The sequence below is a fragment of the Elephas maximus genome, chromosome 12 (assembly GCF_024166365.1).
Source record: "Elephas maximus indicus isolate mEleMax1 chromosome 12, mEleMax1 primary haplotype, whole genome shotgun sequence".
Taxonomy (NCBI): Eukaryota; Metazoa; Chordata; class Mammalia; order Proboscidea; family Elephantidae; genus Elephas; species Elephas maximus.
The window spans coordinates 80,685,324-80,697,579 of NC_064830.1; the positions used below are offsets into that span (position 1 = coordinate 80,685,324).

Genomic DNA, 12,256 nt, shown 5'->3' on the forward strand with positions numbered 1-12,256 from the left:
GCCTCTGTATTAGTGTCATTTTCCTTATAGTTTAGTAATATAAAAAGAATACCATCAATTGCTGAATAATTAAAAAATATATAGTATAGAAGCAGCTTCTGAACCAAATCTCTGCACTGTTGGTTTTCAAATCTTAGCTGAATAATTCTTCTAACATACTGATATACAAATCAGAACCAAGCTTCAAGCTTTATAATAAAACTAAAGAGTTTATAAAAATTTTTAGAAAAAGAAAAAAATATCAGGCATAAAATTAACATAATCCTTAAAGTACAAATATGTACCTGAAAACAGAGTAGGGGTTTTTATTAGTCATTTTTATTCAAATTGTTTAAAATTTATTTCAAGATTTAACTATCAAAGGATATCATACAGCATTGTTTCTTACTATATTTAACGTAATAAATACCGTTTATGAAATTTTTATTTGTGCTTCTCAAGAAAGTATAAATCCCTCAAATATTAGAATATAAAAATACAAATAAAATAGTGTAAAAAAAACCAAAACCAAACCCATTGCTGTTGAGCTGATTCTGACTCATAGTGACCCTATAGGACAGAGTAGGACTGCCTCATAGGGTTTCCAAGGAGTAGCTGGTGGATTCGAACTGCTTACCTTTTGGTTAGGAGCCAAGCTCTTAACCACTGTGGCACCAGGGCTCCTAAAATAGTGTAAAACATCATCAAAACCAAAAACCAAACCCACTGCCGCCAAGTAATTCCGACTCATAGGGATTCTACAGGACAGAGCAGAACTGCCCCATAGAACCAGTTCCCAAGGCTGTAATCTTTACAGAAGCAGACTGCCACATCTTTCTCCCATGGAACGGCTAGTGGGTTCAAACTGCTGACCTTTCAGTTAGCAGTCCAGTGCTTAACCACCATACCACCAAGGCTCCTTCAAGACATTATCAGAATACTCATCATGGGTAAGAATTTAAGGAGCAATCAGAATTCATACATGAACAAATAAAAGGCAAACGGAAGACTGAATTGGCAAATAAAATTATAAGACCATGAAATTTATTTTTTCTCTATTTTTAGTTTGTGTGTATGTGTGTTTTAATAGTCTCAGTGTGGTCTACAAAGCTCAGCTATGTCTTCTCCTAATTGGTAGCCCTGTGCATTTTTCATGTTTACATTAAAAAAATCACATTAAAGTAAAAATTTAATTTAGATATAAAGACAGTTTATTAACTTCTCATTGAGGGTCTCAGTCTCAAAGAATTTTTAGTACAAGAATTTACACTTCTGTCAGAAATATGGCTTGTTTCCGGAGAACTGAAAGTGAGTCTCCCAGGGGAATGAAACAGGATCGTATTGTTGGCTCTCTCCTTCTGAAGTGTCTGTTCCCATTTGAAATAACCACATTGTTTTCTGTTTTCTTGGTATTTGCCAGTAGGGCAACAATAGAAGACTTTTCCATGGTTTGGTCCATTATTAGAAACAACAAGTCTCTTAGATCTTCGGCCACACTTGCATAAAGGAGGTGTCATTTTCCCACTCTTCCAACGCTCTTGTAGGTTAACTGTAGAAGTTAATACAGAGGGGAGAATCTTCTGGGAGGTACTTCTCACTGGGGAGCAATCAGATGATGTATGTTTTTCTTCATGAATAGTGAAGGTCTGTTTTTTGGCTGCTGGGAAAGCTGGGGGACTGGAGAGGCTCCTATTAGTACCGCCTAAAAGAGGATGTTTTCCCAAAATTGAAGAATGAGACATACTGGCATTAACACTATTGAAGGTACTTGATTTGGGTTCAGGTAACTTAAAGGCAGAAACATTTGGAACTGGGTCTTTGACTTTTTTTACGTTGTAAATAGTAGTATGAGGGCTCTTATACACAATAGATTTAGAGGTCTCAGATTTTTGAGGAGTTCCCTCTGTGCTCCCAAAGTTTTCATGACCTAGCATTTCAGGTTCTTCTCCAGAATTAAGTGAAGTATCTAAGTCTGAGTCACCAGTGGGAAGTATACAATCTGTATTTTGCTCAGGCTGAGATGCTGGCAATAAAGCTACATCCTCCCAATCAGCCAACATAGGTAAACAGTCAAGAGCAGAACTCATTTCCATATCAGAAACATGATTGACAGAAGAAACGGTAGTGGAAACAAGTACCAACTCTGACCCAACTGTTGAAGAGTTAGATTTGGTATTAAATGCAAGGTGTCCATTTTTTATTTGCTTCTGCATGTTGATAGGTGAATTCAAGCTGGGAGACTGCAGCTGCCCCAGAGAAGTAAAGGACTTACTATTGAAAACAGATAAACAGCTTTTGACATTGTGAATACCTGCTCTCACATCGCTCTTTAGTTTTAACTGATCTTGTTGGACCTTTACGGAAGAATTCACACAAGCCGATCTCATTTGAACTTCTTCACTGGAATCTGTTGTAATCTCAGGCCCCTTATCACATATCCTGGGGACCTGGAGGGTACTGTTGCAGTCAGAAGCTTCTTCAACCCGATTTGTATTCAAATTTCTGGCCAAAATGTTGGGATTCCTCTTAGTGGGTACCTGTGATTCCACAGACAAAGCCAACAGCTTTTGGAAACTGCATTTATAATTTCTTCAGTATACACGATGAGACAAAAGAGAAAAATGTCACTGATGGACTTCTAAATGATCTGTTGTAATGCGTCATTGGGTAGATTCCGACTAATAGTGACCCCATGTGACAGGGTAGAACTGCCCCATAGAGTTTTCTTGGCTGTAATCTTTAGGAAGCAGATTGCCACATCTTTCTCCTGTGGAGCTGTTGGGTGGATCTGAACCATCAATCTTTCGGTTAGCAGACAGGTGCTTAGCTATTGTGCTGCCATGTTTAAATGACTACACACATGTAATCTACGTTTCAATGAAACTGTGGTGACTCCTGGGGTTGAGATGACAGAACAAAGAGGCAAGATACCACTAACCTTATTCAAGGATCTAGTAATTTTCATTAAGCAACCATCCCTGATCATTTTCCAAGCAAGATGGGCAGTATTCCGAGAATCATCCAACCCTGAGGAAATAAATATTAAATGCTGAACTTGCTAGTACTAATATAAAGAAATGCAGGAAAAAAAAATACTACCACTTATATGGAAATAGGAGTTCCTACGTGGTGTAATGGTTAATGTGCATAGCTACTACTCGACAGGCTGGAGGTTGGAGTCCACCAACGGTGCCTTGGAAGAAAAGCCTGGTGATCTACTTCCCCAGAAATCACCCATTGAAAATCCTAGGGAGCACAGTTCTACTCTGACACACACGGGGTTGCCATGAGTCAGAATCAGCTCTACAGGAATTGGCGGCAGTGATACATGGATATTAGGGCACGCCGTTAACTTTACGATCCACTAATTTTAACCATGAGAAGTTGGTGCTGTGGCAGCGTCATCACTGAAGGATAAGGTCTTGGACATTTACTGAGGAAACAAAAAATCTGCTAGGCAGTCCACAAAATGTGACTAACATTCCGTAGGGACCAAAATTTGTGAGTAATCCACTAGTCTTGTCTACTTTTTTCACTAGTCCACTGTGTTATTTGGGCATTTGTTTAAATTTCATTTGATTCAGCTAATTGTTTTCATTCTTTTTAGCAACTAGAAAGCCACTAGATGGCGGTCTTTATAATAGTTTATGAATGTAGTAATTTCAAAGTTTTACCAACAATTTGAATTGTAGGATTAGGAGCTTTTTGTAGGCTGAAAGATATTCTTTATTAATGATATTATAAAATAAATGGGATTCACATGAAATATTTTATAAGAATAAAATACTCTTATGACTTACATAATAATTTTCAATTTATACTAACCAGAATGCTCTCGTCCTGAGAATTCTATTCCCACTTCCTGCAAGGCACCACTTAGTCCTTTTGGTTTTCTCTTATAGAAAAGCTAAGAAAATAAAAGAAGATCTATCTAAAAAACCAATTACTGCTAGACAAGCTACGTATTAACCATTTTTCATGATTTTCAGTTCTATTAAATTTGAAATGTACTTATTTTTGTTGTTTTCAAATACTTGAAATATATTTATGTGAATATTTAGAAAGAAAACATTTTATTTGTAGAACCTCATAACCATGTGTAGGAAGACAGCTTAATCATTTTTCAATGGATGGAAAGTGAACATGCCCCCATCTTTTGACCCTTACCTTGTAAGTTGCTCTGAGATCAATCCAAGAATTTAAGAACACAGGTTTTAACAGCTGTTTCCTTTTACACTCATACTCCAGGCAAACCCCCAAGTCCCAGTCTGCATTAAGCACATTAAAAGAGAACAAAGTCAGTGGTGCCAGAGCTTTTTACTTATGCCATCATTTATAAATTTATAAACAGTTGGAAGATGATACGAAAAAAAGTAAGATTTAATTGTTCTGCTAATACCTAGTAAGTATTCATTTTACATAACTTACTATTAAGGAATTAGGTTGGTGACAAAGTTTCAACATGATTTCTTAAGTACCCCAAAAAATTTCACTGAATATTTCAGAAAGAAAGGGAAGATATTAAATCACAAGGCCTATATGGAGAAGGATGGAGCTGTGGTGGTTAAGCATTCAGCGGCGAACCAGAAGGTCAGCAGTTCTAATTCACTAGCTGCTCCTTGGAAATCTTATGGGGCAGTTCTACTCTGTCCTATAAGGTCACTACGAGTCAGAATCAACTCAACGGTAATGGGTGTATGGAGAAGGGGCCCTGGTGGCACAGTGGTTAAAGTACTCAGCTGCTAACCAAAAGGTCAGCGGTTTGAACCCAGCAGCCACTCCACAGGAAAAAGATGTGGCAGTCTGTTTCCATAAAGATTTACAGCCTTGGACACCCTATGAGGCCATTCTACTCTGTCCTATAGGATCGCCGTGAGTCGGAACTGACTGATTAGCAGTGGGTTTATATGGAGAAAGTTTCAACATTCTAGGAAAATATATAATTGAGAAACCATTTTATAGCAAATTAAAACCCAATATGACTGTCAATACTATGCTATCAATGGTGCAACATTATTACCAGTAATGATTAATGGTAATGCTACATATAAAAGGCCTACTTGAAATTCCCCATCTTTTTTTTATGTCTACATTGGTAAACCTTAAGGTACAAAAGCAAAGGATGTAAGCTAAATGAGAACACTTTTTATTCAAAGTTGTAACAAATAGCATGGTAAAAGTTTTCACTTAATCACATTTACCTGGAATCAGAATCATCCACCAAGATTCTTAAAGTTAAGGCTTAAATTTTTAGGGTATCCCAGAGTGGTAATTTAAAAAAGATTAATGAATTTACTTTTCTTACTTAACTTCTGCTAGGCACTCATATTTCTATTCCTGGCCCAGGAGTGTAACAAGTATAATTCTTACTAGAAATAAAGAATTAGGTACTACCCATTTACAAAGGATAGGCGTAACTTATTTTTTTTACCTGACCAAGTAACAAAAGCACATAATTTTACTTTGGAACTAGAAGGATCCAAGACCTCAGTAGCAAAAAAAATTTTCTTCTGTTGCTGAATCTTATGAATCCATTTACAGAACTGCGATAAGCAAATCTTCAGAGGGACCCCTTCATCAACTTGATCCTAAATAGAAAGTTATAAAATCTGAATTCAACAAATTCCATAATTTTTTTTTTTTTTGTACTTAAATGAAGGGTTACAGAACTAGCTTCTCATTAAACAATTAGCACACATATTGTTTCGTGACATTGGTTGCCAACCCCATGACATGTCCACACTCTCCCTTCTTGACCTTGGGTTCCCTATTATCAGCTTTCCTGTCCCCTCCTGCTTTCTAGTCCTTGCCCCTGAGCTGGCATGCCCCTTCAGTCTCATTTTGTTTTATGGGCCTGTCTAATCTTTGGCTGAAGGGTGAACCTCAGGAGTGACTTCATTACTGAACTAAAAGGGTGTCCAGGGGCCATACTCTTAGGGTTTCTCCAGCCTCTGTCAGGCCAGTAAGTCTAGTCTTTTTTTTTTTTTTTTGAGTTAGAATTTTGTTCTACACTTTTCTCCAGCTCTGTCCGGTACCCTTTATTGTGATCTCTGTCAGAGCAGCCAGTGGTGGTAGCTGCGCACCATCTAGTACCGGGCTCAGTCTGGTGGAGGCCGTGGTAGTTGTGGTCCATTAGTCCTTTGGACTAATCTTTCCCTTGTGTCTATGGTTTTCTTCATTCTCCCTTGCTCCTGAAGGGGTGAGATCAGTGAGTATCTTAGATGGCCGCTCACAAGCTTTTAAGTCCTAGACAGTATTCACCAAAGTAGAATGCAGAACATTTCCTTTATAAACTGTTAACGCCAGTTGAGCTAGATATTCCCCAAGACCATGGTGCCCACAGCTCTCAGCCCAAGTAATTCAGTCCCTCAGGGAGTTTGGATGTGTCTATGGAGCTTCCATGACCCTGCCTTGGACAAGCTGTGCTGGCTTCCCCAGTACTGTGTACGGTCTTACCCTTCACCGAAGTTACCACTCATCTATTGTCTAACAAATTCCGTAATTTTTGAGGAGTTAGTATAGGTAAGCACTGGAGGATATGATGAGGAAGAGGTTATCCTGGCAAAGAGTGTTATCTAGTGAGAAGATGTTAAAACACATGGGACAGAGGTAACATAATGATTAGAACTTTCTATGGTAAGAAAAATTAGGTTAATAAATCTAAACTCACACCGAAATATAATAATGAAACCCATACAACAGAAATAAAAGATAAATGTGAGTCACTTAACTTCCATAAAATATATCTGACATTCTTTCTTGCAACACGATTCTTTCTCATTTCTAAAGATTCCAGCGGACTTATGGAGAGCACATTATTTCCCTTAACCCTGAATAAATCTAACTGCAAATGGCATAGAGTTTTTTTTTTTTTCTTTCTGAAACTGATTTCTGAATCTTAAAATTTGCATTATACCTGCTTGGCTTAGGGTGGGGAGGGCACATACCTGCTTTATGCCTGTCAGTTCCATGCAAAATTCAGAAAGAAGTGGGTGCTCTTGAGGCTGAACAAAAGCATGGAACTCAGATTCAATCTCTCCAGTGGATGTATTCAGCAACGCTGCTGGAAATTCAACTAAATGAAAGAAACAATGGACGCTTAAATATATACTGGCTAATGCTGTAATCACCCGAAATGAAGTACGTATTACCATCTCATAGTATTATTAAATAATCATTGTTTCAGTCAGAGCATATTAAGATGACCAAACAAAACAGCACAGTGTAATAAAATTAAGCCAAAGAATAAATCAAAAGGTTGAAGCTCTGATCTGAATATGTCTACTTAGAAGAAAACTCTTGGATATAATTCCACAATTAAATACAAATACTAATGGACCTTGAAATGCACTCCTCTTCTGCTATAGTATTTTTTTCAGTATCTGTACAAACGAAGTTTTATACGCAATCCTTAAATAATTACAGTGAAACCAGTAAGAGCCAGAATTTGACAGGACTGCCTTGTTTTTCCAGGCTTCCCAAGTTTTCTGCCTTTTCTATCACTCCTTTTAGTGGAAAATATTTGAATTTTCCTTCTCTGACTGATTTCTGCCTTACACAGGTTCCAGCTTTTACAGGTTTACTGTATCTTATATGAGTATACTTCTAGATATTAAGGGTGTTTTTTTGTGTTTTAAGTTTTATAGTAAGCTACCAATTCATAGATCATCCTGTTTTCCTTAACTAACTGTTGACTGGTTTCTATCTAAACATTAAAGTGATTCATCTAGTACTAGCTTTGGTCACTGGCCATCCAGACTTACTTATTTCCTGGCTATGGTGGTGCTTTCCATCATTCCAGCATGTGGACTCAAAATCAATGACAATTAAGTAGTCAAACAACTGTTCTGCAAGAGATAAACGTATCCTTATGTTTTATCAGCCTAAAAGTACAAGGCTACAAAATGTAAAGAAACTAAGCACGCTACAGTACTCACTGATTTTGCTTCTTCCTAGATTTCCATTTGCTGGTGCAAATGACTTTCTCCTAATTAATCCAAGCTGCCTAAAAATGTAAACGAGATATGATCAATAAACTAATTCACATTCCTTTTGAATAGGCTATCAAATTAATGGTACTACGCATATTGCAAAACTCTCATTAATTGTGTATTGTGATTAAGGGGATACTGAACTAGACTTTGCGGACAAAAAACATAGGTTTTCATCCTAACTCTGCCACCCTCTCTTTTGATTTTCGTAGTCATTTTACCTGCATGGGCTTCAAAGCACAGTATTTGCAAACTTAAGCTAATTCTACCTGCTCCCCTTATTTCACAATAATATTGAGGAATTTAACTAATGCATTGAAAAGCTTAAGATGTTATTTTTGCATCTGCATTTTTTTCAAGGCTTGCTTTGTGTACAGCAGTCTTGAGAAGATAAGAGCAACAAAGAACATGGTCCCTTATTAAAGCTTAAAAAAACAGACGAAGAAACAAGACATCATTGAAACCACTGCAAGGTAGTATATGCTAAAGGACTTCCAAAAGCAATGCATGCTAGGGAGGCCACAAAATGGGAAGAGCTTACTAAGACCTTAAGTGAAGGTAACACTAATGACTTTGACTAGGTAGATTTTAACTAGACAGGTCACTGTATTTACAAACCAAAAGCCAAACTCGTTGCCTTCGAATCGATTCCAACTCATAGCGACTCTATAGGACAGGGTAGATAGAAATTTTGAAAATTTGCCTTTGTTACACATACGTGCCATTAAACCGCAGTGGGGACTGTGGGGTATAATTACTGGTACTTCATATGCAGCACTAAACACTTAAGGTAGGCTTGTGGGAGGGGGCAAGAAAAAAAATCCACACTACCCACCAAAAATTCAGATACAGTCAATGATTCAGCATGCTTCCATAAATGAAACCACATGGTATCAACAAAAAATTCAAAGCAGAAAATAACTGAGTCTCCAAAGGGTTAAGAAGTATGATGGGAAGTGCCAGAAGGGAATTATAGCTAACATTTCTTGATTGCCTACTCTGTAAAAAACTAAAAAGAAAAATCTAGATAGATATCACTTAATCCTCAACAACTGTACGAGATGACACTTTTGCTGCCTATGTTTTAACGAATGAAAAGATTCAAATTACAGAGGTTCAGTAATTTGCCTAAGGACAGTTCTGGTACGTGAACCCAGGCCTGTCTAAATCCTGGCCCATGCTATTCACTAGCACATTACACTGCTTCTAACAGTCAGAAACGGGAACAGCATGTCCAATGATCAGGAAAAAGTCCACAGACTCATATTACGACTTAAACGAACTACTACGAAGTAGTGGGATAAACAGCTTGTTGGGTGCAGAGGGGCCTGCCATCACGTCCAGGCGCTTTCCGAGGGCTAAAATGGGGCAGAGACTGGCTCAAGGCCACACAGCCGAGAAGCCAAGCGGTCCAGGTACTCGACTCTTTCCGCCCTCGCGCAGAGGGCCTGAGGCTCGAGACCGGGGTACAAGCCTAAGCCTTTCAGTCCTGGGCAGAAAGTAGGGTCGGAGACGCAGCGGCCGTAGGGAACGGAAGCTGCCGCCACGGACTGCAGGGCCGACCGGAAGCGACCCCCTGCCTGGAAACCCCCACCTACCGCGCCAATTTCTTCGTTGCCATTCCCGACACTCCTTACTCTTCCAAGTCCAACTGCCGGAAGTCGCTCGCCGGCTACTTCCGGTCAATTCAAAAGCCCCGCGTGGCTGAGATGGCAGGCTGCAGACCAGAGAGAAGCCCAGGAGGCCGCAGAGGCTGCGCCTGCGCTCTCCGCCGGGTTTCTAACGCGTTTCCGGGGAGATGTGGGGAGAGGTTTTGGGCGGGGAAGCCGATTGGCAACGCCCCCTCCACTTTACTGGCGGGCTGGGGAGCGTTTGAGCCGTTGGAAAGCGGTTTCGAATCTGGGGAGCGGACGGTAGAACTGTTTGGCTTGCTCTGGCACATTTTCTTGTCCGCGAAACGGCAAAGGTCGTCAGTACGCACTGTGAACTGTGAAGTGAGGAACGGATCTGAGGGAGGTTTATAGGCTGTTGAAGCCCCGACTGCGTCCCCTCAGGAGACTGCCCGGGCCGGGGAATCTGGGCGTCGGTTTCCTCAGTTTTAGCTGATCTTTCTCCGCAGCCTCATGGAGCCAGCCGGGGAAGGGGCCGGGAGACATCCCAAGAAGGGCAGAAAGAGAAGGCGGGCCCCGAACAGGCTGGTCAGGGCGCCTGAGGCGATGAGAGCCGGTTGGAATCTGGAGGAGAGGCAGCCTGACGCCAAGGTGAGCTAACGGGGAGCCCGTCGGGCGGCTCTAGGCGATTTGGGGTCCCCATCTGCCTGGACGCTGGTCAGGCAGGCCCAGCTCACCCACAGATATTTATTGATCTCTTGTGTGTTCTTTTTTTGTGTGTGTGTGTCAGGAATTGTTCTGGCTTCTGGGGGTTTTCAGTGCACAAAAACACAAAAATCTCTGGTCTCATGAAGCTAATAGTCCAATGGGAGAATACGACTGATGGTGACTGCTACCATTTGCTGAGGGCAATACACGTCATTCGTTCCTTCAGTCATTCATCAGCTTTTTCTTGTCTACTCTGTGCCGAGCACTTGGGTACATCAGTGGATAAAACGAAATCACTACCTAGTAGGGCTTATGATCTAGTGGAGAGATTCCGAAGATAAACAGTAGATGCAAGAAAGTTATATAGTATGTTAAAAGGTGATTAGTACTAACAAATCATTTTGTTGTTAAAATGGAATTCCGTTTTTTTTGCCTATCAGATTAGCAAAAAAAATGTAAGACGTATAGAAATTGACAGTCTTACCACACTTATTTTAAAAACTCGAACTCACAGAAAAGTTGCAAGAGCACACACATGCACACACAAAACCATTTGAAAGTAGTTGCTGACACAATGTACCCTCAGATATTTTAGTGTATTTCTTACAAACAGGGATGTCCTCCTACATAACCACAATTACAGCCATCACAATCAGAAAGTAGCATTGATAGACTATTGGCTACTAATTCTCAGACCCCATTCAAGTTTCTTCAGTTGTTTCCAACAGTATTCTTTTTAGCAGTAGGATCCAATCCATAATCTTGTATTATATTTAGTTAGTTGTCACGTCTCTTTCAATCTGAACAGTTCCTCGGTCTTTCCTTGGCATTCATGAACTTACTGCACGTAACTAAGTATAATTAACGTTCTGTAACAATTTTTATTAAATATTCTATAAATGTCACGTTATAGGTTGTCGTCTTAGACCTTCATTTTCAGTTAATTAGAACCCTCCTTATGTTTGAATGGAAACCCTGGTGGTGTAGTGGTTAAGTGCTATGGCTGCTAACCAAAGGGTCGGCAGTTTGAATCCGCCAGGCGCTCCGTGGAAACCCTATGGGGCAGTTCTACTCTGTCCTGTAGGGTCGCAGTGAGTCGGAATCAACTCGACGATACTGGGTTTGGTGTTTTGGTTTTGGTATGTTTGAATATATGTTAAAATAATGAAAAAAAAAGAGAAACTGGAAAATTTAATAATTTGCCTTGCTTTGTTGCTCTTCTTAATAATCATGGTTTGCTATGTCCTGATTTATTTTTGCAGAGAGCTCGCTTATCTACCATTTTATTTGCTGAAAACTGTGAAGTAACCCACAGCCAGCTATGTGAATTGCTGAAGTATGCAGTTCTGGGCAAATCCACTGTTCCTAAACCCAGGTATGAGATGAACTGAAATGGTAAGTATAGTAGACCAGAGGTTTCAAACTGGTATCTAGAGGGCCATATTTGGTTACTGACATTATTTGCTTGCAGTGCAGCGTGTCCTAAAAAAATTTTTTATGATAGTTGCCGATAATTAAATTTGGGAATCCCTATGTAAAAATCCAGGTTTTTGCAACTGTCCCTGTATTCCCACATGGCAACAATTTGTCCAATTTGTCCAAACTGAGTTGTGGCCTCCAGCTTTAGATGGGGCGTGTACTCTGCAGTGTCCCACCTGGCCTGCTTCCCTTAATTACACTATTTTTCAGCCCTACACAGGTATTTTGAGTTGTAAGCCTCCAGTGAGGACCCAGTTGAAATAACATGAATATACATTAAGACTCCTAATGAATCTTTTTTTTTTTTTAACAAATAAAGGGCAAAGAAAATTTTACTATTCTTATATTGTCAAAATCATTATAAAATGGCTTATGAAAAAACTTTTTTATATATATCAATAGATTTTCAAATGCACACATTTGTGAGGAGGAGGTTATTATGAATTGGCTAGACACCTCAAAAGCCTTCCTTTGCATAGCAAATGTGGC

The 12,256-nt window shown here is 39.6% G+C and overlaps 2 protein-coding genes across 3 annotated transcripts in view; one reads left to right on the forward strand and one right to left on the reverse strand.

Annotated features, from left to right (window-relative positions):
* Positions 1–397: 397 nt before the first annotated feature.
* Positions 398–9,751, reverse strand: ERI2 (ERI1 exoribonuclease family member 2). Of its 2 annotated transcripts, XM_049904902.1 has the most exons (9): positions 9,569–9,751; positions 7,917–7,984; positions 7,743–7,826; positions 6,927–7,054; positions 5,411–5,567; positions 4,147–4,247; positions 3,805–3,886; positions 2,918–3,006; positions 399–2,516 (listed from the first exon to the last, which is right to left on the reverse strand). In XM_049904902.1, exons 1-9 carry the CDS (start codon positions 9,589–9,591, stop codon positions 1,194–1,196), a joined length of 2,055 nt encoding a protein of 684 aa, XP_049760859.1. In that variant the 5' UTR covers positions 9,592–9,751; the 3' UTR covers positions 399–1,193. The 2 variants fall into 2 exon arrangements, with proteins under 2 accessions (XP_049760861.1, XP_049760859.1); XM_049904904.1 differs by lacking the exon at positions 7,743–7,826 and having other exon boundaries at positions 398–2,516.
* Positions 9,688–12,256, forward strand: part of REXO5 (RNA exonuclease 5) — a 53,482-nt gene continuing 50,913 nt past the window's right edge. The window contains exons 1-3 of the mRNA XM_049904901.1: positions 9,688–9,964; positions 10,090–10,231; positions 11,551–11,663. Coding sequence (XP_049760858.1) covers positions 10,094–10,231; positions 11,551–11,663 — 251 coding nt within the window. The 5' untranslated portion in view covers positions 9,688–9,964; positions 10,090–10,093. The remainder of the gene's footprint in view (positions 9,965–10,089; positions 10,232–11,550; positions 11,664–12,256) is intronic.

Bases quoted from the DNA above. Each gene is read 5' to 3' on its own strand.
- ERI2 (XM_049904902.1), bottom strand. From the start codon at position 9,591: ATGGCAACGAAGAAATTGGCGCG. The intron at 4,248-5,410 runs GTAAAAAAAATA...TGCTTAATGCAG, and splicing joins TGCTTTTGTTACTTGGTCAG to ACTGGGACTTGGGGGTTTGC. The intron at 3,887-4,146 runs GTAAGGGTCAAA...TTATTTTCTTAG, and splicing joins ATCTCAGAGCAACTTACAAG to CTTTTCTATAAGAGAAAACC.